At 45.6% G+C, this 23,099-nt stretch overlaps 3 protein-coding genes across 5 annotated transcripts in view; 2 read left to right on the top strand and 1 right to left on the bottom strand.

The window, feature by feature from the left end:
- On the top strand, positions 1–1,425 carry PPP1R3E (protein phosphatase 1 regulatory subunit 3E). Its single transcript, XM_080807613.1, has 2 exons — positions 1–462; positions 724–1,425. The coding sequence occupies exons 1-2, from the start codon at positions 46–48 to the stop codon at positions 1,144–1,146; spliced, it is 840 nt and encodes a 279-aa protein (XP_080663739.1). The 5' UTR covers positions 1–45; the 3' UTR covers positions 1,147–1,425.
- An 8,887-nt stretch (positions 1,426–10,312) lies between these two features.
- HOMEZ (homeobox and leucine zipper encoding) overlaps positions 10,313–23,099 on the top strand; it is a 16,783-nt gene continuing 3,996 nt past the window's right edge. Inside the window, exons 1-3 of one of the 3 annotated variants that reach the window (XR_013967073.1) lie at positions 10,313–10,508; positions 16,047–17,677; positions 17,970–18,092. Coding sequence is in view for 1 of the 3 variants with exons in the window: in XM_080807611.1 (XP_080663737.1) it covers positions 10,469–10,508; positions 16,047–17,653 (1,647 nt within the window). In the remaining 2 variants the exon portion in view is untranslated. Of the gene's footprint in view, positions 10,509–16,046; positions 18,835–23,099 lie in introns of those variants that run through there. The other 2 variants (XR_013967074.1, XM_080807611.1) reach the window with 2 other exon arrangements.
- The window catches only part of RNF212B (ring finger protein 212B), a gene marked incomplete at its 3' end in the record, with an annotated part of 25,758 nt that continues 22,958 nt past the window's right edge, over positions 20,300–23,099 (bottom strand). The window contains exons 11-14 of the mRNA XM_080807612.1: positions 22,581–22,620; positions 22,196–22,296; positions 21,888–21,949; positions 20,300–20,365 (exon numbers count right to left, since the gene is read on the bottom strand). Coding sequence (XP_080663738.1) covers positions 20,300–20,365; positions 21,888–21,949; positions 22,196–22,296; positions 22,581–22,620 — 269 coding nt within the window. The remainder of the gene's footprint in view (positions 20,366–21,887; positions 21,950–22,195; positions 22,297–22,580; positions 22,621–23,099) is intronic.

Below are 23,099 nucleotides of genomic sequence, written 5' to 3'. Positions count from 1 at the left end.
ACGCCGCGGCGTTGCGGGCTTGCCCCGCCCGGGCGGGGGGGTGCCATGTCTCGAGAGCGGCCCCCCCGCACCGACATCCCCCGCAACCTGAGCTTCATAGCCGCATTAACAGAGCGTGCCTACTACCGCAGCCAGCGGCCCAGCCTCGAGGAGGAGCCGGAGGTGGAGCCAGGCGAGGGCGGGACACGCCTTGGGGCCCGATCCCGCGCTCACGCTCCGAGTCGGGGTCGCCGGGCCCTTTCTGCACCTGCCGGAGGTGGCGGGGTCCGGGCGCCCCGCAGCCGCAGTCCGGACACCCGTAAGAGAGTGCGTTTCGCCGACGCGCTTGGGCTGGAGCTGGCCGCGGTGCGCCGCTTCCGCCCCGGAGAGCTGCCCCGGGTGCCCCGCCACGTGCAAATCCAGCTGCAGAGGGACGCCCTCCGCCACTTCGGGCCGTGCCAGCCTCGCGCCCGCGGCCTCCAGGTAGGCGGGCGGCAGCGGCACGCCCCTTTCCCGGGACCTCCCCGAGCTGGCGGCCGTGGGCGTGTGGGAGAGGATTTATCAAGCAACACCCATGTCCCTCCCCAACCCTAGACTTAGTCTTGCTCATTCCTTTTGGGGCCACTCTCTCAGCTGGGCTCCACTCCGACTGCCCCACGCCGGGATCGGCCTCGGACTGGCTCCGTGCCTCGTCCTGACCCCGCCCCCCGTTTCTCCTCTCCCCTCTCCTCCCCTTTCCCCCAGGAGGCGCGCGCCGCCCTGGAGCCGGCCAGAGAGCCCGGCTTCGCCGCCCGCTTGCAGGCGCAGCGCATCTGCCTGGAACGCGCCGAGGCGGGCCCGCTGGGCGTGGCCGGGAGCGCGCGCGTGCTGGACCTGGCGTACGAGAAGCGCGTGAGCGTGCGCTGGAGCGCCGACGGCTGGCGGAGCCAACGCGAGGCACCCGCCTCCTACGCAGGCCCGGCACCGCCCCCGCCGCGCGCAGACCGCTTCGCATTCCGCCTCCCCGCGCCACCGATTGGGGGCGCCCTGCTTTTCGCCTTGCGCTACCGCGTGACCGGCCACGAGTTCTGGGACAACAACGGCGGCCGTGACTATGCTCTACGAGGGCCCGAGCACCCCGGGAGTGGCGGAAACCCGGAGCCCCAGGGATGGATCCACTTTATCTGAGACGCCTGGGCCGACGGCGGGAAAACCAAAGGCACCCAGGGGCTGGGGGAGCCCGAAGATTTGGCGGGGAGGAATGAAAGAAACGGAGATTGGCTGGGAGCTGTCCAAGAGAGTCAAGTGGGGGAGGGCGAGGAGGATGGGAGAAATCAAAAGGGTGTGGGGAGTGGGCGGGATCAACACAAGTCGGGGAGGTCGGGGTGGAAAAACAGAGTTGGATGTGAGTGATAGGAACCCGAGGCATAGAAGAAAGGAAACCAGAAAGGGCGCTGGAAGATTAGGAAAAAAGCAAAAGACTGGGGTTTGATGGTGATACCGTGAACTAGTTCTGAGAGAAAGTAAGTGGGTTTGTCAGACCTAAGCAGATGGTTAGGGTACCTCTTAGAGATTGAGGAGGTACTTTGTTTGAAGTAGGAGTCCACCCTGCTTAAGTCATTTGGATTGCGAGCTCATTCCCTCTTACCCGCCGTTGCCACCTCAGGTCCCTCAGTCCTGCCCATCCTAGTTTTATAGTCAGCCATAATTGCCTTGCTTAAGTCCCAGGAACTTGGCCATTGCTTCCCAGCCCCTGGCATTATGACAGGATTCCCTTGTCATTCCCGACGATCCCGGGCTTCATTTCCCCCTGACTGGCTGGGGAGTAATGGCAGGCTGCAATCAGAGCTCCTACCTCCTCCTCCAGGCAACCCTGGGGATTAAAATGAAGGCTAAACCAACTCCAGGCCTGTCCTTGTAGCCAAATAATGTTGTGCCTGAGGAGTTGGTACACTCAGGGGCTTCCAGAAAAATGCTAGCCTTACCTTTCTGGAGTGCCTTTTAATGACCTTTAAGCACTTTATGCACTGTATTTGGCAAGAAACAGTGAGTCACAAGAATCACTATCATGATTCTGCTTTGGGAGGAAAGAGTCACTGACTAGCTCTATTACTTGGGCAAAGTTATTTCACATCTCTGGGCCCCAGTCTCCTCCTTGGGAAATTAGATTTTAACTAGGTGATCTCTCACAGTCTCTTCTTGCTTTGACATTTTATGATCCATGAGTGGCAGGGTATAGGTAAGAAGCCACATTCTTCAACCTACATTCGGAGTGCTACAGTTCAGAACACACAGCACTCCCAGCATTTGGTTGGGGCTGAGGATGGGTCTTCCAGTTTTTGACACAGGTGTTCCAGAGCCCAGGAAGCATCCCATAACCAGCTGTAGCCTGATGGTATTCCAGACCCTTTTTCAAACTGCAGCTCATCCTCTGCCCCATACTTTTTGCTCTTGCCCCCACAGACTTCCAGTCTAGGTACTTTGAGACAGTTTTGGGCAGGTGCATCTCTGTTGGGGAAAATGATTTTGGGAGCCCTAGAGATGAAACGCTGAGGATTTCTTGAGGATAAGGGTTTATGAATATAAGAAATGGAAAACATTTCAAATCAAGAATCAAAGCCACTTAGTAATTAAATGGCACCAGAAGATGGCAGTCTGTTCATACCATGAGCAAGTGAAATGGGAAAGCTGTACTCTTCTATCCATTCACCATCATGTCTTAGGTCTCCCTTCCTGGTTAACCTCTGTTGGTAGTTTTTCCTTTCCTCTTACCCTATTCCTAAGCTCTTTACTTTTTTCTTTCCTTGTCCCTCTCTCCTCACTTTCATTTTTCTTTTAATATATAGGGTATTTACCTTCGTTTTCTCTTTTCCATTTGCCTCCGTCTTCATCCTTGTTGATCTCTGCTATTCCTTCTCCCTCCAGAAGGGGTGGAGAACCTACTTCCTTTTCTCCAAGACCATGGTTGATCCACCTTCCTCCCTCAGGCTCCTTCTTGACAGTCTTCTAGAAGGGAGAAGAGGGAAAAGAAGCAGTTCCTGATGCAGATGAACAGCTGCTCCCAGGTAAACCAACTCCCCACACCCTTTTCTATCTATTACTAGTTTCTCAAAAATGTCTGAATCCCCCTCTTATTACCGAGTCAGAGAGTGCATGCATACATGCCCATACATGCATTCAGAACAGAGTATGGGGCATGTTACCAGGCCCCTCCTTTCCAAAGCCTTAGTCCTTTGAAGGAAGATGGCCAAAAGAGAGGAACCCCGAGTCGCTCCTCAAAGAAGTGCCGGTTTAAACAGCATCCTAAACGTGAAGAAGAAAACAAAGAATTTCATGCATCTTGTGGATGACCTTCAGGTCAAAGTTCCAGCAAAGTGAAGAAAGAACCTCCTGGAAGCCACCAAGCAATGCGCTTTTTAGTCATCAATGAAGAGCCCAAGGAAGGATCATGGAGAGGAAGCTTAGGTCGGGGCTCAGTGTATACTAATCTCTTGCCTAATGTGTATGCACTGTTGTCATGTATTAACAATCGTAATAGCTCACATGTACTTATCCACTCAAATCTGGTGTCTTGCATGCATTACAATCTTCAGAACAACCCTATCAGTTGAGAAATATTATCCCTGTTTTAGAGATGAGGAAACCACTCAGAAAAGCTCGGTAATTTGTTCAAGATCACATCGCTGGTAAATGGCACAGCTAGGGTTGTGAACTCAGAATCTCCAGAGCTTCTGTGTATAACCATGTTATTACATTTTTTCCTTCAAAAACAAAACTGAAAACTTTGCCATATGTAATCTCTTATTAGGAAAAGACCACAGTTTCTAACTCCTCTGCCTTCCCATCCTCCCAGTTTACCGAAGTGGCTTAGAGAAGGCAAAGTAGAGGGTCCCAAGCTCCCATGCAGGAGCTTGCTGCTCTCTCCTGTTCCAGTGTCCCAGCTCTGCAGAATCAGCAAGGGGACCACACTGCCTGCCTGCTAGAGAACTTGGGAACCCATGTGAACTTCAGCTTTTCCTTACATTGGGATTCTCTCCTGCCCCTAACCAACATTCTGCACCTGTTGGTGTGACACCCTTTCCATTCCCCTGACTGGTCTTGAAATGACCAATCCCTAAAGTTTCCATTAAAGGGTATCCCTGAGTAGGATAACTGCTGAATGATCTGTGCTTGGGCTCTCTCTGCGAGCCCGGGTATTACTGAGTGGATAAATGTACACTGGTTGGAGACAGGGAACCCCCTGAGTTTTTTCTGTAAGAAGAGCTATGGCTTCCTCCCCCCTACCTGCCCTGTCACTCTCAGCTTTATAGAACCAATACCTGAATCTTCTAGTTCTTTCCCTATAGAGCTGCCCCAGGGCTTGGGGTAAGCTGATAGTCTAATCTGGTATGGGAAGCACTAGGAGTTTGGTGGAATCTTTAGAGATGTATTAGATGTTATGGGGATGGGTCCTTTCCCCTGAAGGCTGACTATATGAGCAGGAGCAATTTGGTGTATACAGGTCAGCTGTGGACCAGGCAGTGCTAGAGGAGAAGACACTACCCTGGTCAGGAACTTGGGTCCTTGAAGCCACACAGCTCAAACACTTTTGCCCATTTCTCTCATCCAGACCTCAGATGTCTTCCTATACTTGCTTGTCTGACAGCCTTCCTCTCGTACCTTTGTTTCTCTTTATGACTATAGCTCATTTCTCTTCACAATAAGCCCTGGGTCCTGAACTTGCCAATCGAACTCCCACATTCCCTTGATTCTAACACCTGCGTTTCTTTGGAGCTCCTCCAGATCTCTGGGTCCTTGCAATCTGCAAGGTCATAGAATCAGAGACCTGGAAAAGCTTGTCTTTAGAGATCACTGGGTCCATGCTCCAGTACAAATGAGGACACAGGTCCAGAGATGAGAAGATTTCAGCAGGGTCAGAGAATTTGTTAGTGCAGCTCAAGATGGGGCTTAACCCCAGCCCTCCTGACCATATCCCACTCCCAGGCTACAAAGCAGCCTCTATAGTCAGACCCCTAATTTTTCATGGCAAGGGATAATATTACAAATGTTTCATTTTCTGCTGCTAGTTTCCATTCCCTTCCCTGTCCAGGCATAAAAAGAAACAAAAGGCACTTGTAGTTTTCTCAGCTTGGGCACTTCTTCGGGTGATATTGCTAAGGAACAGTGAAGTTGCTAAAAAGACTGAATAATCCACCCACTGACTAGCTAACCTGGAGAGGAATTGAAAGTTCGCTATGTGGATCTCCCCAAACCACTGTTCTCATCAGGCCCTCCCAGAGTGTCCTCACCCTCTTCACAGTGCAGCCCTGTTCACTGGGCCCCAAACCCACTAGTATTGTGCCTCACTTCAGCTTCCTCATGCAACTGCCCTCCCTTCTGGATAAAAGACCTCATACTTGAAATAAAGTCGAAACATGAAAGTATATCATAAAATACTGAGAAGTATTGCTTGTTTGGGGTAGAGGGTGGCAGGAGACCCGAAATGAGATTCCTCTCTCCCACCCCCTGGTATCTTGGTCATCTCATTTCTTAAAAATCTGTCTGCTGGTATCCTATTGTTCTGTAAAAGTTGAGTGGGCAAAAGATATGGAGGAGTTGGGGAGCCCTAGTATAAGACCCCCCAATAGAATCCTACCACCATATTGGGTAGTGGTAGGAAAGTTATCAGGACCCAGCTTTGGTGCCCTGACACCCAGCACCAGTTCCTGGTGCAGTTAAAGGGTACAGCTTGGGTAAAATTGCCAATTTCCCCTCAGGTTGGGGGTGGGGGCTCTTTTTCCTTAAGGGGGGGCATCTAAGTTACATTCTGCTCCATAAGCACTGAAGGAAAGAGCAAAGCATAGGAAATATGATGAAGAGGAAAAGAAAGGACCTCTGTCTAATCCAGAATGGAGCAACAGGTATTTAAGTGAGACATCCTCAAAAAAGATCAAGTTCTAACATAATATTGACTCCCACATCACCTGAGCGATGAGAGAATCCAGTTACCCACAAAATAATCAGACAACGTTTCTAATAGGGAAGCCTGAGAATAATCAGATGCCTCCTCGTTACATCATAATGGCCAAGTTGTGATGTCACGGCAGAGCACCCACACTTATGTTGTGAAACTAGATATGCTGAAGGGTAGAGTCAGCATGAGGAGCAGACACCCAAAGAGAGGTAAGCGGGGCTTCCCAGGGTTCTTCTCCGTGGCTTACTGCCTAAGGTCCCTCTGTGGCCGAAATGCCTTTCCAGGCCTCTCGTACCTTAGTTTAGTGCTAGGTCTGTCTGAAATCCTTCTTCCACAAACTCCACTGCAGCTTTTGCTATCCCAAATCTTCAATAGTTGCAGTTCTGATTGGTCAGCCCTCGGCTTTTGTATTTCTTAGGAGACAGGGCATAGAATGGTGAAGCATGGTTCTCCTAAGTGAGGCAGAAACTCACCATATCCATTTGTCTTGTCCCAGGTAGATCCAAGTTTTGGAGTGCCTGAAATACAACTTTTGGAGCCTTTTAAAAGAAAAATAAATACATTAGGCACTAAAGTGAAAACTTTAGAATGAAAAAGATAAATTAAAATTTTTAAGGAGCTGACACCAGAATATAAAAAAAAATCAAGGGGCCCCTGGATGGCTCAGTGGGTTAAAGCCTCTGCCTTCGTCTCAGGTCATGATCCCAGAGTCCTGGGATCGAGCCTCGCATCAGGCTCATTGCTTAGCAGGGAGCCTGCTTCCCCCTCCCTCTCTCTCTGCCTGCCTCTCTGCCTACTTGTGATCTATGCCTGTCAAAAAAAAAAAAAAATCAAGAAAAATAACAAATTTTAGAAATTACCTACTTGACTAGCTTTTTTTTTTTTTTTTTTTTTTACAATTTTGTTTTTGGGTGCATGCTCCTTGATAGATTTTTCATATTGATGATTATAATGTTTTCTATAAGGAGTACAGAAAAGTAATTCCATTTTCTACATGATTTTTTTTTTAAATTCTTAGTGATTTAGAAAATTTTCACCTTCACACTTTGTAAGTGATAATGTTACATGATTTTTTAGATTTTTGTCAAACTTGAAAAAAAAACACTATCAAATTTCTTTGATACATGTGTAAAATTTCAGAGCATTACAAATTTGGAATGACTAATATACTCTGGATTGTTGACATTAGGATTAATGTATCTGTATTAGTCTGCTAGAGCTGCCATACAAAATACAACCCGCTGGGTGGCTTAAACTGAAATTCTCTCTCAGTTGTGGAGGGTAGAAGTCTGAGATCAACATATCCACAGGGTTTACTTAATTCTGAGGTTCCTTTCCTTAGAGCCATCTTCTCCCTATGTCTTCCCATGGTCTTTTCTATGTTCATGTCTGTGTCCAAATTTCCTACTATAAAGATACCAGTCATATTGGATTAGGACTCACCCTGAAGACCTCATTTTTTTTTTTTTTAAGATTTTGTTTATTTATTTGTTAGAGAAAGAGAGAGCAAAGGCAGGCAGAGTGGCAAGCAGAGGCAGAGGGAGAAGCAGGCTCCCTGCCGAGCCAGGAGCCTGATGTGGGTGGGTGGGACTCCATCCCAGGACCCTGGGATCATGACCTGAGCCGAAGGCAGCCACTTAACTAACTGAGCCACCCAGGCATCCCTGAAGACCTCATTTTAACGTCATCACTTCTTTATAGAACTTATTTCCAAATATAGTTATATTCTAAGGTATCCCGAGTTAGGACTTTATCATATGAATGTGGGGTGGGGGGGATGGATGACACAGTTCAGCCCCTAACGCTATACTGGCTATTAAAGTATTTACAGAAATTATAGCAAACCACGGTCATATACCTATTCAACCCAAACTAAATGTATCCCCAACTCCATTTCTCTAGCCAATCTCAAAATACCCATGGCCTTTCCACTGCCACCTGACAGAAGGAGAAATATAATGGAGGGGAAATCAGAAAGGAAAGAGACATCAATCTTAGCCAACTGCAGTTTAAATATATTTTTTTAAATTTTACAAAAAACCGTGACCATGTTAACACACCCTGGAGCTTCTCCAGTGCTTTGGAAGAGGTCTGTGCAACAAGTGACCTTGAAACTTAAATTTCCTTAGGTATATGGTAAATGTGCCTCTGGTTAATCCTACTTATATCTAAGCCATGCAAAGGAAGAGAGAATTTTCACCAAAGATGGGGAATTAACATCTCTACATTGAGGATGACAAGTCCCCGTTCGTTCAGCACTAGTCCCTGGAAGAGCTGAGAAGTTTTGTTATCTTGTTAGAGGTGGGGGCCCTCCCTTCTCTGATATTGTCAGCCTGCATCTATTCCTCTCTTCCAACCCCCATCCTAGTCCACTCCATCTTCTAAAGCTTTAGGGTGAAACCCACATAAGAGGGAGGCTTCACGGGGCACCTGGGTGGCTCAGTCAGTTAAGGGTCTGCCTTGGGCTCAGGTCATGATCCCAGGATCCTGGGATGGAGCCCCACATCAGGCTCCCTGCTGAGTAGGGAGCCTGCTTCTCCCTCTCCCTCTGTCCCTCCCCCTACTTGCGCATGCTCTCTCTCTCAAATAAATAAAATCTTAGAAAAAAAAAAAAAGAGGGAAGCTTAGCACGCACTCTATAAAAGGGGTGGATGAGTTTCTTCTTTCCTTTAATTTCCCCTCTCCTAAACCTGTCTCAGGAGTGAGTGTCTTAATGAGACAAGAAAGGTGGCAGAAAAGGTCCACCTTTCTTATTTCCAAAAGCCGGTCATCAGTGTTGCCCAGGGTGCCTAACTGATCCCTCTATAGAGGGGCAGGCACTAGGTTTCCGCAGACATTGACTGGCTTTCCAGCCAGATAATCATGAGTTCTTCCCAATCAACCCAGTCTTGTTATTTGTTTGGATTATGGGAGAACAACTTCACTGAAAACTGAGGGCAGCTGCTGCCTAAAATATTTCACTTTTTCTTTTATCATATACAAACTATTGGGGCATGGTAATAGTCATGATTTAAGACAAAGTCTGTTATGTACTACGAGCCCTAGCTTAAACCCTGAGGGATCAGAAGTTTAACTCTAAAGCTGAGTATATATATCTTTCCTTTGTTTACGCCTATGTTTTGCTGATGTCTTTACTGGATACTAGTTTGAAGACTGTAGGGCTGGCTCTTAGGAGGTTGAAATTTTTTACTGAACGTAATGGGGCTGGGAGTTGGGCAGGTACAAATACAGGCATAATTAACATGAGGCTCAATGCTGAAGTTGAAAACCATTTCTGATGTCTGACAACCATGAAAGTGCTCTAGACCTTAAATCGGAGCAATAAAGAATCCATTCGGGCATTGGTTTGGGGGGGAAGTATATGGGAGGGGTGATGTCTGTGGGATACAGAGCAAAGTCTGAAATTGTTTCATAAATTATTGCAGTTGTGTAAACTATTAAGTGACCTAAAGGCAAAAAGAGACTTTTTCAAAGATCGGCATATGAGAACAAAAGAATCACTTCAGAAAGTACTGTTTCCAAGTTTTTGTCCGAAGACGGAGAATCCTAAATATACAAGCTTTGGCCCAAATTCCAAATATATTAACTTTTGTCCCACAACTCTTGTGACTACTCTGGTGAAAAGTCCCATTTTGTTGCCATCTTTTTCTTGACAGCGAAAATCAAGGTCCTCAAATATATGAGGCAGGTCCTCCCCACTGGGACAGAAAGGGGGGCCTAGGGGTCGGATTGTCTGGGGGGTCCCAAACAGGTGCCCCCTTCCGGCACTTAGTCCGTGGGAACACCTGTGCAGTGTTCTGAAGGCGCCGGGCTGCTGGGATCCTCGTCTTTCAGGCTGCAAGACATTTGATCCATCTGGAGAACAAGTTCCCGGTTGCTTTGGGCGCTTCGTTTACAGTGACGCTGCTGACGGCCCTCGGCTGGGCAGGCGTGGCTCCGCTCTGGTTCTACTCGCGTGTAAGGCTGACAAGGGGATGCTGAAAAAAGTCTTCCTTCAGGAGGAACAAATGGGGAGTAGTTGCAAGTTGGTCTTGGACAACTGAACAAACTCCTGTGAATTCCTTGGGGCAATTCCGGGAGGATCAGGACTCTGCGTACTCCGAAGGTCCGGCACGGAAAGGTCGAAAGCGGGGGGTGGGGGGCGGTGGGGGTGGGAGGAGGTACCATTCACAGCACCCTGGCCCTGGGGGACATCTTCCCTGCCCCAAGCAGCCAATAGCCACCCCGGCTGAGGCCCACCCAGCCAATAACCGACTTCAGCCGAGACTCACGCAGCCAATGGCCGGCCCAGTGCGTTTCGCCGGTACCCGCCTGCCTACTTCCACCAATCGGGCCACGGGCCACCTTGGCACCGCCCCTGGAGCTCGCCCCACCCATCCGCCCCGCCTCCAACTCGTTCGAGCAGGGTTGGGCTATACGGGCGCGCTCTCGGGGACAGGGGGGGCAGTCCCGGTCCCGGCCCTCCGCGCGGGTGGGCTTGGAGCAGGCCGCACCGGGCGGGAACCCCACTCCCACCCCGGAGGCCCCCTGCCCTTTCTCCCCCTTTCCCCCCGGCCCATGGTGCGAGGCTGGGAGCCGCCGCCCGGGCCGGACCGCGGTGAGTGATCCCCAGCCCCTTCGACTTCCCCTCCCAGCCCCTGTACGATCTCCGACCTCCGGAGCCCCATCCCCGCGCTGGGGAGGGTGGGGGTGGTTGGAGAATTCTAGGCTCGAAGTCGCCCCGTTCTCTTTCCTTTCTCCTCTGGACTTTTCGGTTCCCTGTTGTAACTGGGGGAGGGTGAGTGGGTGTGTAGGGAGGAGGGGAAGGCTGGGTTGGGACGCCCCCCGCGAGGGGAGGATTGAGATTCGCCTGCTCCCTGGGGCTCATCGCCCCAAGTGCAGCAACTTTTTGTTCTCTGACCCAGTTTGGAGCCTTATAGACTGCCTGCGAAATGGAGGATAGGAGAAACGTTTCCTTCCCAGGCCTTTCCTCCTCCCCCCACGACTACCTCCTGGCGACCTCAACACACGTACGGAAACCTGGTCTTCTGGGAAGCGGTGTTATTTGGGAATGAAAGGTTTGGGAGAAACTGCGCCTTCTGACCCCCTACCCAACCATACTCAGAAAACAAACCAAAAAAGTGAGAACCCGAGTTCTCAGAGGTTCCTGGTTTTGTGTCCTAATCTGAGACTTCTAAACTGAAAAACTCAAGCTGAGACCTGTTTGGTAATGTGGGCCCAGATCAGGAGATCTTTTATCATATGAACCTCCTTCTCACCATACATTTGATGCCCTTTTATATTATATGAGTAGGACAGGTAAATGGCAATGATTGAAAAAAACAAGCCAGTTAAACTTGGGAATTTTTTAAATGATGCATACATCTCTTAAGCATTGTCATTAAAAGTATGTTCATTGCACCAATCTTTTGGGGTAGTGTCCAGGCGTTTTCTTTGTGTAAGTCTGCTGATTGGAGTTCCCGGTTGTCTTTCCATATAAACTACACAAGCGAATTTCAAATCTGGCTGCACCCTGAGAACTTTTAAAAGTACTGATGCCTGGGCCCCAGTCCAGACTAATTAAGTCAAAATACGAAGGAGGGTTCCCTGGTTTAAATTTCCCAGGTAATTCTAATGTGCCACTGCCTCTAATGTATGATTTCAAGGGGTGTTTTGTTTTATTTATTTATTTTTTAAGATTTTATTTATTTGACAGAGATCACAAGTAGGCAGAGAGGCAGGCAGAGAGAGAGGGGGAAGCAGGCTCCCTGTTGAGCAGAGAGCCTGATGCGCAGCTCGATCCCAGGACCTGGGATCATGACCTGAGCTGAAGGCAGAGGCTTTAACCCACTGAGCCACCCAGGTGCCCCTGTTTTGTTTTGTTTTAATGCAGTGAGAATTTAAACACTTTTGGAGCAATCTGAATGCAGAATACGTTTGAGATTTTTAAGTCCCCTGCCTGTCTAATCTTTTACAGTTCCCTGCTACTCCCAATTCAACAGTTGTACAGTGCCTTAACATTTGACTTTGTTTTCATAGAAACAATTTTTAGGTTTATGTGATTTTTAATTACATTATTATATAAATAAAGAAAAAACAGGCATAAACAGGTTGGGAATCACCCACAACTGTCCAGGCTCATAGGGCAGCTGAAGGAAGCAGATGATTTTGGCACACTAGAGAGTAGCCTGCCATCCTCTAGTACATGGCACACTGTGGGTGTTGGTCATATAACCCAGTGGATCAGTTAAGTCACGCTCCTGGCCCAGTTGAACACCTCTCCCTTCCACTCTCTCCAATTAATATCACCAATATCCAGTCCCTTCTAGACTTAAATTCTCTTGAGTATTCCATCCACTCTTTCCATTCATTCACATCAAGCAGTATGTTCCTCTTTAAGCAATTACTATCACTCCTTTTTTTAAATTAAGTTGGAAGGACAGAAGGCAGAGGTTCTTAAATTGGGCTTCTGGGCAGCCAGTGAATCCTTTGAGATTATATATATAATGTGTAAGTTTGGATGTTTATGGTGGGGTAGTCATAACTTTCTGAGTGGTCCATACCTTTATCTGATTCTCAGAGAAGTTCATAACCCAAAAAAGTTGAGAAGCACATAAGTTGAATACCACTGAAAATTCTTTTAAGGCCCTTAAAATTGTATCACCAAAACACATTTCAGGCAGTACTCCAGTTCTTCTCTGAATAAAGATACAGGGTAATTTTGCAGGATCATTAGTTTCTCATTTGAACTGTCTCCTGCTTTATCCATAAGTCTAGAATCAACCCTAAAGGTGTGAACACCTCTTTTTCCTAGGATTGTATGTACACCTAAACTGGAAGTTTAAGTTAGTCCATTCTTTTCTGCCATCTGTCCACAGGTATGGAAAGCCCAAAGGGAATGAAGAGTGTTATCCTCTATATATGTTTTTCTCATATTTTTTACTAGCTACTTGAAGGAGCGGTAGGGCATATATATTTAATAAGGATACAAATTTAGTAATTATTCAGAATTGGTAATCCCATCATCACTACCATCTCTGCCCATAGGAGTCTTTCTCCAGTTTTGATTCCCTTCTTTTTCTACCCTTTCCAAATGGAGGTATAAGAACACAAGACACTATAGTATCTTCATTGTGGTTTTGATTAATGTGGGGTCTGTTCTCCTTGTTATAGTTCTCATGAGCCACTCTCCAGTTGTAGTTTCTTCCTGTGTCAAAGCCAGATTCTTCCAGGGAGATACCAGGTAGCTAGCAGTACAGCTAGCTGTGCCTTGATTTAAGCCACCATTCTACATCAGGAAATCTTTTACAGTTTGTTTTGTGTAATTGGAAAACTGGATGTATGCAGTACCCCAAATATGGTATTTGCATTACTGTATGTTATACTGAAATATCAAACCGATACCATGAGAATCTGGAGGATAGCAAACCACATGAATGAAAACAAAATGCTTCCTTGTAAGGCTTATAGCTGTGCCTGCCTTATTTCCTGTCTGGCAGTCTTCATCCTTACGCTGGACTGCTTTATTCCTTAGGCCACAGTTTTCTCTTATCTAAAGTATAATTGTGTCCTTAAAAAACAGACACAAATAAGGTTAAGTAGATGTCAAGTGCTGCAATCATAAAGTATTCTCCAACTTAGGTTTGGCGGTATTCCTGGTGGGCCACAATGTCTAAATGGTGGTTTAGCACCCATCTGTGCAAGCAGTTGCTCACAGGCCACTCAGCTGTGTCTGGGATGAACCTGGAGGGTAAAGGTAGAGCTAGTTCTGCATTGGCAATTCATCTGGCAATCAAAAAGATTTATACCCAAGATACAGATTCAATTCTCCTAAAGCTGTGATTTTCATACTTTTTTTTTAAAGCAGCATAATCCATTCTGGAATGATATCCAACTCCCAAAATGTAAAGAGCATAAAATCATGGATATCCTGGTTTTCTCCACTGCTCATTAGAATTAGGACCCTGAAAAAAGGGATGGAAAACAATGATTTTAAAGAATGCAGTCTTGGGGTGCCTGGGTGGCTCAGTGGGTGAAAGCCTCTGCCTTCAGCTCAGGTCATGATCCCAGGGTCCTGGGATCAAGCCCGGCATAGGGCTCTCTGCTCAGCAGGGAACCTGCTTCCCTTCCTCTCTCTGCCTGCTGCTCTGCCTACTTGTGATCTCTGTCAGATAAATAAATAAATAATCTTTAAAAAAATAAAAAAATAAATAAATAAAGAATGCAGTCTTTGCTTCACTTCCCTCCGTGTCTAGGAGGAGAATGGCATTCCCTTATATCAGAATCGCCCTGTGAGGCTGAAGTAATGAGAAAAGCTGTCATTTATTGAGCCTTTACTTTGTTCTAGGCATCAGGTCAACTGCATTTTTTTCATTTAGCCATAAACGTGGAGGAAGGTGCTGTTTCACCGCCTTTCTTTCTGAGGGGAAACTAAGGCTTTGTGAGATTAAATAATTTGCCCAAGGACAGGCAACACTCTAGGAAGGAGTGGAGCCGCAGTTAATCTCAAATCTGCCTCACCCCAGACCCCCACCCCAACAGCTGTGTTACGTCTTGTCTAGCACATAGTAGGTGCCTGGTAAAATTATATAGCTTTATAGACATGCAGCACTGTGCATTTTTTACACATAAAGAAACTAAAGCTCCTTTAAATTCAGTTAACTTGCCCCAAATCACATAGCTGGTAAGTAGCAGAACTGGGATTCAGACTGCAGGTTGGCCATACTCAGGGATCACAATTCTACCCACTGTGCCATGCTGCCTCCTTTTATCCTCTTCAGGTTCTCTTCAAGCTGTATAGCCTTTAGGATCTTCATGGCCTTCAGTTCATTAGATCAGATTGTTAAAAGGAAATGGAGACTCACTAAAATGCTTCCAAATTTTTCTAATCGTCATATAAAATCCCTTGATACCACTATGTACTATAACGTTCTTCTCGGTTCATCATGTAGTGTTTACCTAGGAAACCTGTCCCATCCTTAACATATCAGAGGTAAATATTTATAAACTCAGATGGGATTCCTCTAACAGTATAGAGTGACAGATGTGTTAAAAACTTTCTAATGCCCAGCCAGGGAGCTGAGTTAAAATCTGGTCAACAGAACTTTCTGGGAAATAACCTGAGCAGGTATTTCAGGCATGATGCAGGATCAGGGGCTCTCCCTGCAGCCCCCACACCCACAGCCCTGGGAGCAGTGGTGCTGCTAGGGAGCTTGCAGGACCTGGCTGCGATTCACAGTGCATCTGCCCACCTGGCTCTGAGAAGAAAGCTGGGCTGCAGAGGTAAGACTGGCAGGCCTTCCGCCCTGTGTGGAGGGGCTGTTACAGTCTGAGGGAGCTCTCCAGGCTCCCCAGAGAGAGACTGAGCTGTAGGAAGAGACAAAGGCTGGGGGGAGGGGCTAACCTTTGTTCTGAGGATGACTTGGTGGAAACAATTCCCTCTCTCTACCCCCACAGGACCCCAAAACCCAGGAGGAGTAAGCCCCATTTATCCCAGATATCTGATCTGTGTCTTATCCTACAGAGAGAAAATAAAGCTTAGCGGGTTTGGTTTTAGGGCTTAAAGGCACTATCATTCCCCTCCCTGAAGGACTCCACCACCAAGAAGGGAAGAGGAAAGGGGGCTGGGGGCTGGGCAGTGCTGTCCTGCTTTTTAGATACTCCTCTCTTGTATTTCCCACCTGTCTCGACATTCTAGAGGTAATCGTAAATTGCCAGGAGTTAAAGCAATTTGCATCAGTTCTGAGATTACTGCACTTCATGTTTTTGTTGAGATTTCATTTTGTGACTCCTGTTCCACGGACTTAGAGGATGAAGTGAGTTTGAATTAGAAAAATTAAGGCAACATAAGGATAAGTTTTCCTCCTTAATCTCCAAAGACAGATTTTTGTCCTGGTGATAGTATTCATTAGTCATGTGACTTGGGGTAATTTAACTTCTATGGACTTTGGTTTTTCCATACATACAACAGGAATTTTAACAGGCTCATAAAGTTAGGAAAATTAAATGAGAAATTATTAAAGCACTTTAAAAGCAATCCAACACAGTACACATAGATAGTTGATTGTATTGGAGTCCAGCATTTTGTTTGGCAGAAATTGAGCAATAGGCTGAAAGAGGAGCCCCAGTGATTGAGCTGTTTCTCTTCTTATTACAGCTATCTCTGAAGGGCACAAATCAGAAGGCACCATGCCTCCTAATAAAGAGGCCAGCAGTCTTAATAGCTCCCCAGCGGGGCTCATCTGCCTGCCTCCAATCTCCGAGGAGCTACAGCTTGTGTGGACCCAAGCAGCCCAGACCAGTGAGCTGGATGGCAATGAACACTTGCTACAAACCTTCAGCTACTTTCCCTATCCCAGTCTAGCAGACATTGCCCTTCTCTGCTTACGCTATGGGCTGCAGATGGAGAAAGTCAAGACTTGGTTCATGGCCCAGCGCCTCCGCTGTGGCATTAGCTGGTCATCTGAAGAAATAGAAGAGACTCGAGCCCGAGTGGTCTACCATCGGGACCAGCTCCATTTCAAATCCCTTCTCTCTTTTACTCATCATGCGGGGCGGCCCCCAGAGGAGGTGCCTCCTTCTCCATTGCCACCTCCAGAGCAAGTGGGTCTTGGAATAGTACCCCTGACTCTTAGTGAGCCCACCCAAATGAAAGGATTGAAGGTAGAACCTGAGGAGTCCTCAGAGCTGCTGAGTCACCAGAAAGCAAAGGAACCCCTGATGGCACCTGGCAGTGGGGCATTCCCCCACCAATCAGATTTTTGGCAGGATCTTCAAAGTGGTGGCTTCTCTAAGGAGCAGGCAGGCAGGGGTCCCCACCAGTCACATGGCCTAGGTTCTGCTTCCTGGAACCACTCCACAGCTGTCCACCAGCCACATGCTCGGGATAAGCCCCCACCAATCTCACTACTTGCTAGTAGTTGTAAGCAGGAGTCAACATCTAATATGACTCCTCCTTCTCCCTCTACCTCTTCTTCCACTTTCCCGGTACTGGCTAATGGAGCTACTGCCACCTCTAAACCCCTCCAGTCACTAGGCTGTATCTCTCAGCCACTGTCACCCAGTGAACAGGCACTGCCCCCACATCTGGAGCCAGCCTGGCCTCAGGGGCTAAGACATAACTCAGTACCAGGTAGGGTTGGCCCTGCAGAGTACCTTTCCCCAGATATGCAACGCCAGCGAAAGACCAAGCGCAAAACCAAAGAGCAGCTGGCTATCCTCAAATCTTTTTTTTTACAGTGCCAATGGGCACGGCGTGAGGATTACCATAAATTAGAACAGATCACTGGTTTACCTCGACCTGAGATCATTCAGTGGTTTGGTGACACACGCTATGCCTTGAAGCATGGGCAACTAAAATGGTTTCGGGACAACGCAGTACCTGGTGCCCCTAGTTTCCAGGACCCAGCAATTCCCACACCCCCACCTTCAATCCGCTCCTTGAATGAATGGGCTGAGACACCACCTCTGCCGAACCCCCCACCCCCACCGGATATACGACCCTTGGAGAGGTACTGGGCAGCCCATCAAGAGCTACGGGAAAGTGATATCCCTCAACTGAGTCAGGCATCAAGGCTTAGCACCCAGCAGGTACTGGATTGGTTTGACTCTCGATTACCTGAGCCAGCTGAGGTGGTGGTTTGTCTAGATGAAGAGGAGGAAGAGGAGGAGGAAGAACTGCCAGAAGATGACGAGGATGAAGAGGAGGAGGAGGAGGAGGAAGAAGAGGATGATGATGATGACGATGTGATCATACAGGACTGAGTCGGGGGGACTAGGGGAGGGAAGGTCTGTTACTAAAAGATGAACCAACTTAGTAACTGTTTAAACAAAGAAACCACATTTTTTAAATTACTTTGTGGCAAAGAACTGAAAAGCTTTGTGTTCTTGAGGTTGGGGGATTGGGGATGTAGTGAGGGTGGACCAGGGAGGATGACCATAGGATCTAAAGAGAGGTGGGGATTGGATGAGCAGAAATCAGTCCTCTCATCTCAGTGAAGAGAGTGCTAAGGATCTGGTCCAAACCATGGGCTGGGAAAAGGCTTTTGCTCTCATCATGTCTGCTGTTCTTTTCCCTTAGTGTGCTATGGAAAGCCCAGACCTTGGCCATACATCTATACGAGGACTGGAAAAGAAGAGTAAAGAATTTTGATTCAATTGATGATTCCAGTGCAGACCCCAGTCCCACCATTTTCCCTGGAATGTAAGGCTGCCTCACACCCCTTTTCTTACTGAGCACAAGTCCATGTATAATACAGCTAAGAGTCTTAGTATGTCCCAGTCTCATCACAAGTCTTTCCTTAATGCACACCAATGTGACTGTATGGTTTACCTTCCTCATTACTGAGTTGCACAGGTAGCAGAATGTTTTCATTTCTGATACTGGGACCACTTTTGCCTTGTACTTTTTTTTTTTTTAAATCTTTTTCCAAAGTCCCCATTCTGTTCACTATTTGTCTCAGGGTAAATCTTCCCCATGGAGCTTGTGAAAAGTTTAATAATTGGGTGGAGAATAATTTAGACTGGATATTTATTGGATGTGGGAATTAGGGGAAATGTCCTTTTAAAAAGTAGAATTAGGTTACAGAGGAATAGAGGAGAGGAATGGTTTCTACTGTTCAGAAGGTGAGTGCAGATAGGTTCCAGGTTTGGTTTTACAAATCTGAAACTCCCTCCTGCCTAACTTGACAGAGACTAATATTTCATCTTTTTTGGTGTTGGTTCAATTTATGTCTGTAATTGAGACTTTTTCCTCTCTTTATAGGATCTGTCTTGGGGACAGAGAGACCCAGGTCTTTAACTGAATTGATTATTGATGTTTTAGAATGGTTTCCATCAGATGGAGTCAGAGATAAAGATTTCAATGGGTTAACCATCTAGAAATAAGAGTGGAAGCCCCAAATTGCTAGAATAATAATAAAAGGCCACAAATAAAATTGTTTCTCTCCTCCACTTTGCCACTTCTATGGTTTAGAGATTAATGCAGCCAAATCCATTAACATTCTGATTTAGTATACTTTTTTTTTTTTTTTTAACAGCAGGATATATTGAGGTAGATTAAGAAAACAAAACTTGGGGCACCTGGGTGACTCAGTCAGTTAAGCACCCTACTCATGGTTTTGGCTTAGGTTATCATCTCCTGGGTCATGAGATCAGGCCCCGCGCTCAGTGGGGCCTCTGTGCTAAGTGGGGCCTCTGCGTGAGGATTCTCTCCCTCTGTCTCTTCTCCCATTTGCATGCGCACATGCGCTCTCTAAAATAAATAAATACATCTTTTGAAAAAATTAAAGGTACAAAAACTTTGAAAGGCAGTTTATTAGTATCCATCACTGGGCAAATTTGTTTACTGTACTTGCTATAGCACAGGCTCTTGCCCAGAAGAGGAGTCTAGAAATGCCTTTAAAAATAAATTCAGAGGGGGCACCTGGGTGGCTCAGTGGGTTAAAGCCTCTGCCTTCGGCTCAGGTCATGATCCCAGGGTCCTGGGATTGAGCCCCGCATCGGGCTCCCTGCTCAGCATGGAGCCTGCTTCCCTTCCTCTCTCTGCCTGCCTCTCTGCCTACTTGTGATCTCTATCTGTCAAATAAGTAAATAAAATCTTAAAATAAATAAATAAATAAATAAATAAATTCAGAGTTCCAGAAAGAGTAGGGAATCCTAGTTCAGCTTCAGGGTCATTTCCAGGACCTAGTTTATTTCTGGCAGATGTCTGCTATCTTTATATTTTGTCAATATTTTTGCTTATGGTCTCCCTGCCAGTGGCTGACTCATTTAATTCCTCATTTCAGTTTAGTACCCAAAGAAGAATACAGGTTTCATCTAAGTTGTGGTGGTCTTTGTCCATTCCACCATTCAGAGCTTGTAATATAAAACCAATAGAGTTGCAATAACAATTATAGGACATCTTTATTTTATCTATATACTTTAGTAAGCTGAAAGTCTGGGTCTCAAAGGAAAATCAACATAGTTAACTAGGCATAGAGGAAACAATAAGCAACAGAAGTATAATAAATTAGGACAAGGAACAGAGTTGTTGCTTATTAACATTGGCAATGGAAGAATATATCCAAAGCTAAAAGAATGAAATATAGAAATAAACCATACTTAATGAGTATATTACCTCTCACCCCCAATGATGCCAAGAATTGTTTTTACAACCTTTAAGTTGCAGGAAATGAGAGAGCTACTTGAGTGTGGGAGAGATCTAAACATCTTCCTGTAGTACTAGCCTTATATAATGCCTGACCGTTTTCCTAGGAGGTAATAGAGGATGTATATCATAAAAGTCAAGAGAATGAAACCAGGAAACAAAGGCAGGGAAACATTTTCCAAGGCACTTAATACATCCAATGTACTGGATGCTATAGGCCTTCTTTAAGCAACATATTTAGATCAGACCTTGAAGACGATCTATCTGGAAGTAGTCCATGCTTCTCTTGACCTGGCTAATCCCATCTGTCTCTGTTCGAAGAGAGTCTGCAGCAGAGGGAAGAAAGGCAGATATGGGCATTTATAACAAAAAGGGTAATTAAGGCCCTGTCAAACCATTACATGAAGTTTATCAAGACAGCAGGTCATCACTGCTACTGCCCCATAGTTTTCTCCATTGTGTGATGAACTAACTTTTCCAAACTAAGATTTGATACACCTTGTGTGACAAAGGCTTTGTTGCTAATTATGAAAATCTTAGAACATTTATTGTCTTATGGTAATAAGGCAGAATATTAAAAAAAAAAAAAAACTATCTTGGAAGACATGGATAGGAAACTGGAGACTATGCCAAGAGAGGATTAGCAGTGAGGCAGGATTCTTATGCCTCTGGGGAGTTGACACTTTAATAACTTTTTTAAAAAAACTTTATTATTGAAGTTTTCAAAAAATACAAAAGTAAAGCAGTAGTATGAGCTAGTGAGTACCCATCACCCAACTTCAACAAATAACTCATAGCCAGTTTTTCTTTCATTTCCCTCTCTCTCTCTCCTATGTCCACTAGATTATACTAAAGCAAACCCCAGAGAATCATTTAACTTCCTATCCTTAAATATTATAGTATGTTATCTCCAAAAGGTAGATTATTTTTAAAAATATAATAGCCATTATGCCTGCAAAAGAAAACTATTAACAATTCCTTAATATCAAATATCCAAGAGGTGTTCATTTTCAACTTTCTCATAAATGTTTTTGTTTTTTTACAGTTTGTTTCAATCAGGATCCAATTAGGGGCCATATATTTGTAGATTCTTTTTTCATCTGTAGGTTAACCTCTCCATTTTTGAGGATCTCAGGGATGTTATTTCCCCAGTGTTGCCTCTTAGGGCTTAGATCCTAATTTTTTGCCAATGAAAATAAAGGGCATTTGGAATACGAGAGCAAAATATTTACCTATCTTAGGATGTTTCTGGGGTCACCAGGAGCTTGGCATTGAAAAAGGGCCTAAATATCCTCAAAACCTGGTCTATAAAAGTTAACTTAAAAGGCAAGACTAGACTTTTCATGTAGAGCTCCTTACAAACCTCTCTTCTCCTTCCCATACCCTTTTTCTCTTACTGCCTATATCATATCAGAGTCCCATAAATTTATAAAGCATTACTCTAACCATATCTAGAGAAGTGAACATAGCTTTTCCTTGTTCAAGCAGTACCTCTACCCAAAAGATCTATTCCATTGAAATATTTTTTTGTGGAACTTTTGGGAATGTTAGTTGTGTCTACACACTTAGTTCACACTGGCCGAGACCTCTCAGTTTAAGGCCATTCACTACCATGTGACCTAATTTTTAAACCCCAAACTAGGAAGCTAATCTGGTAGTAGGATAGAATTTTTGAAATTGAGACCATCCTGATAGACTGTGAACATATGATTACCACATTTGAAACCCGTGTCATTCTCCACTGGTTATATTCTACCACCTTAACAGGAGACCAAAAAGGCATTTCATGTGTAGGCCTAACCATGTGAGTTTTTCATCTGCAGGCAAGTTAGATTAGCCTGGGCTCACCTGCTGAACTGGTAGCTGGAAACCAGGAAGACTCTCTAGTAGGGTTCTGCTTTCCCTCTGACCTGAAGGACAGAATTGGAATGGTGAAAGATAACTCCCTTGGGCAGTTCTTTGGCAGTTTTACTTATGGGTCAGGGTAAATAGGTAGGTCTTAATCTGTAGAACACTAGTCAGAAAAACACTTAGCTAAGCAGTTTAAGGTAGGTTATTAAGTCCATTCTCTTCTTAACTTCTTTTCACCTTGAAAATCTTTATTTAGTATATGTCAATGGTTAGCTCCATTCCTTTGGAAATGTTATTTAACATACCTGAATTGTTGGGGGTGAGGACTCTTGTGTGGCCTGAATTCCCACCATTTAGTGATGGTCTGAAAGAAAAAATCCCCTGTCCTGAAGAAGCAGGTGAAGGCCTAAGGAGGAGAAAAAGAAGCATCAGCAGAGAAAAGGAAGGTAAAGGTAAAAAGTACATGTAAAGGGAGAGCCTATATGTTTAGACAAGACAGGAAATAAATACCCTGCTTGTGACTGAAAGTAATTTGGACATATATAAGACACAGTACTATTAAATGCTCTCTTGTTTACAAGGTAGATTTTTAAACTTCGGTGGTATAAGCCAGTAGAAAAGTAACCCCAGGACTGCTGGTGGAATGTCAGTGTGAAGAGATTCCCAGTGAAAGGAAGCATAATCTCTTACCTATAAGAAAAGCTGTGAGTAGAAGCTGGTGAAGGGGTTTCTGGAAAACATAAAAGTGAAGCTGTGAGATAACCCATGAACTAGAGAAGAGATTCATTCAGATATGCTTGGGACCAGGGCAAAGAAATTGGACACCAAAGATTTTCAGTATATATGTTAGGCTTAGATATATATATATATATTTATATATATATATATACACACACACACATATACATACACACACACACACACATATATATATATATTTATTTATTTTTATTTTTTTTAGAGAGCACAAACGGTGGGGAGGAGCAAACCCAGAGGGCCTGCTGAGCAGGGAGATCCATGTGGGCCCAATGCCAGGATCCCGTGATCATGATCTGAGCTGAAGGCACACGCTTAACTGACTGAGCCACCCAGCCCCCCCAATCTCTTTCATTAACCTGTGGACCATGATTCATTACTGCCTTGATGTGCTCTAATAGATCTGTGCTTGGTTTCCCCTCTAAGATGGTAATTACCAGAAAGAATGGCTAA

Source organism: Martes martes (genome assembly GCF_963455335.1).
Source record: "Martes martes genome assembly, chromosome: 7".
NCBI lineage: Eukaryota > Metazoa > Chordata > Mammalia > Carnivora > Mustelidae > Martes > Martes martes.
Note: the sequence above shows the minus strand (reverse complement) of the source record. Positions and strands in the feature narration are given on the sequence as shown.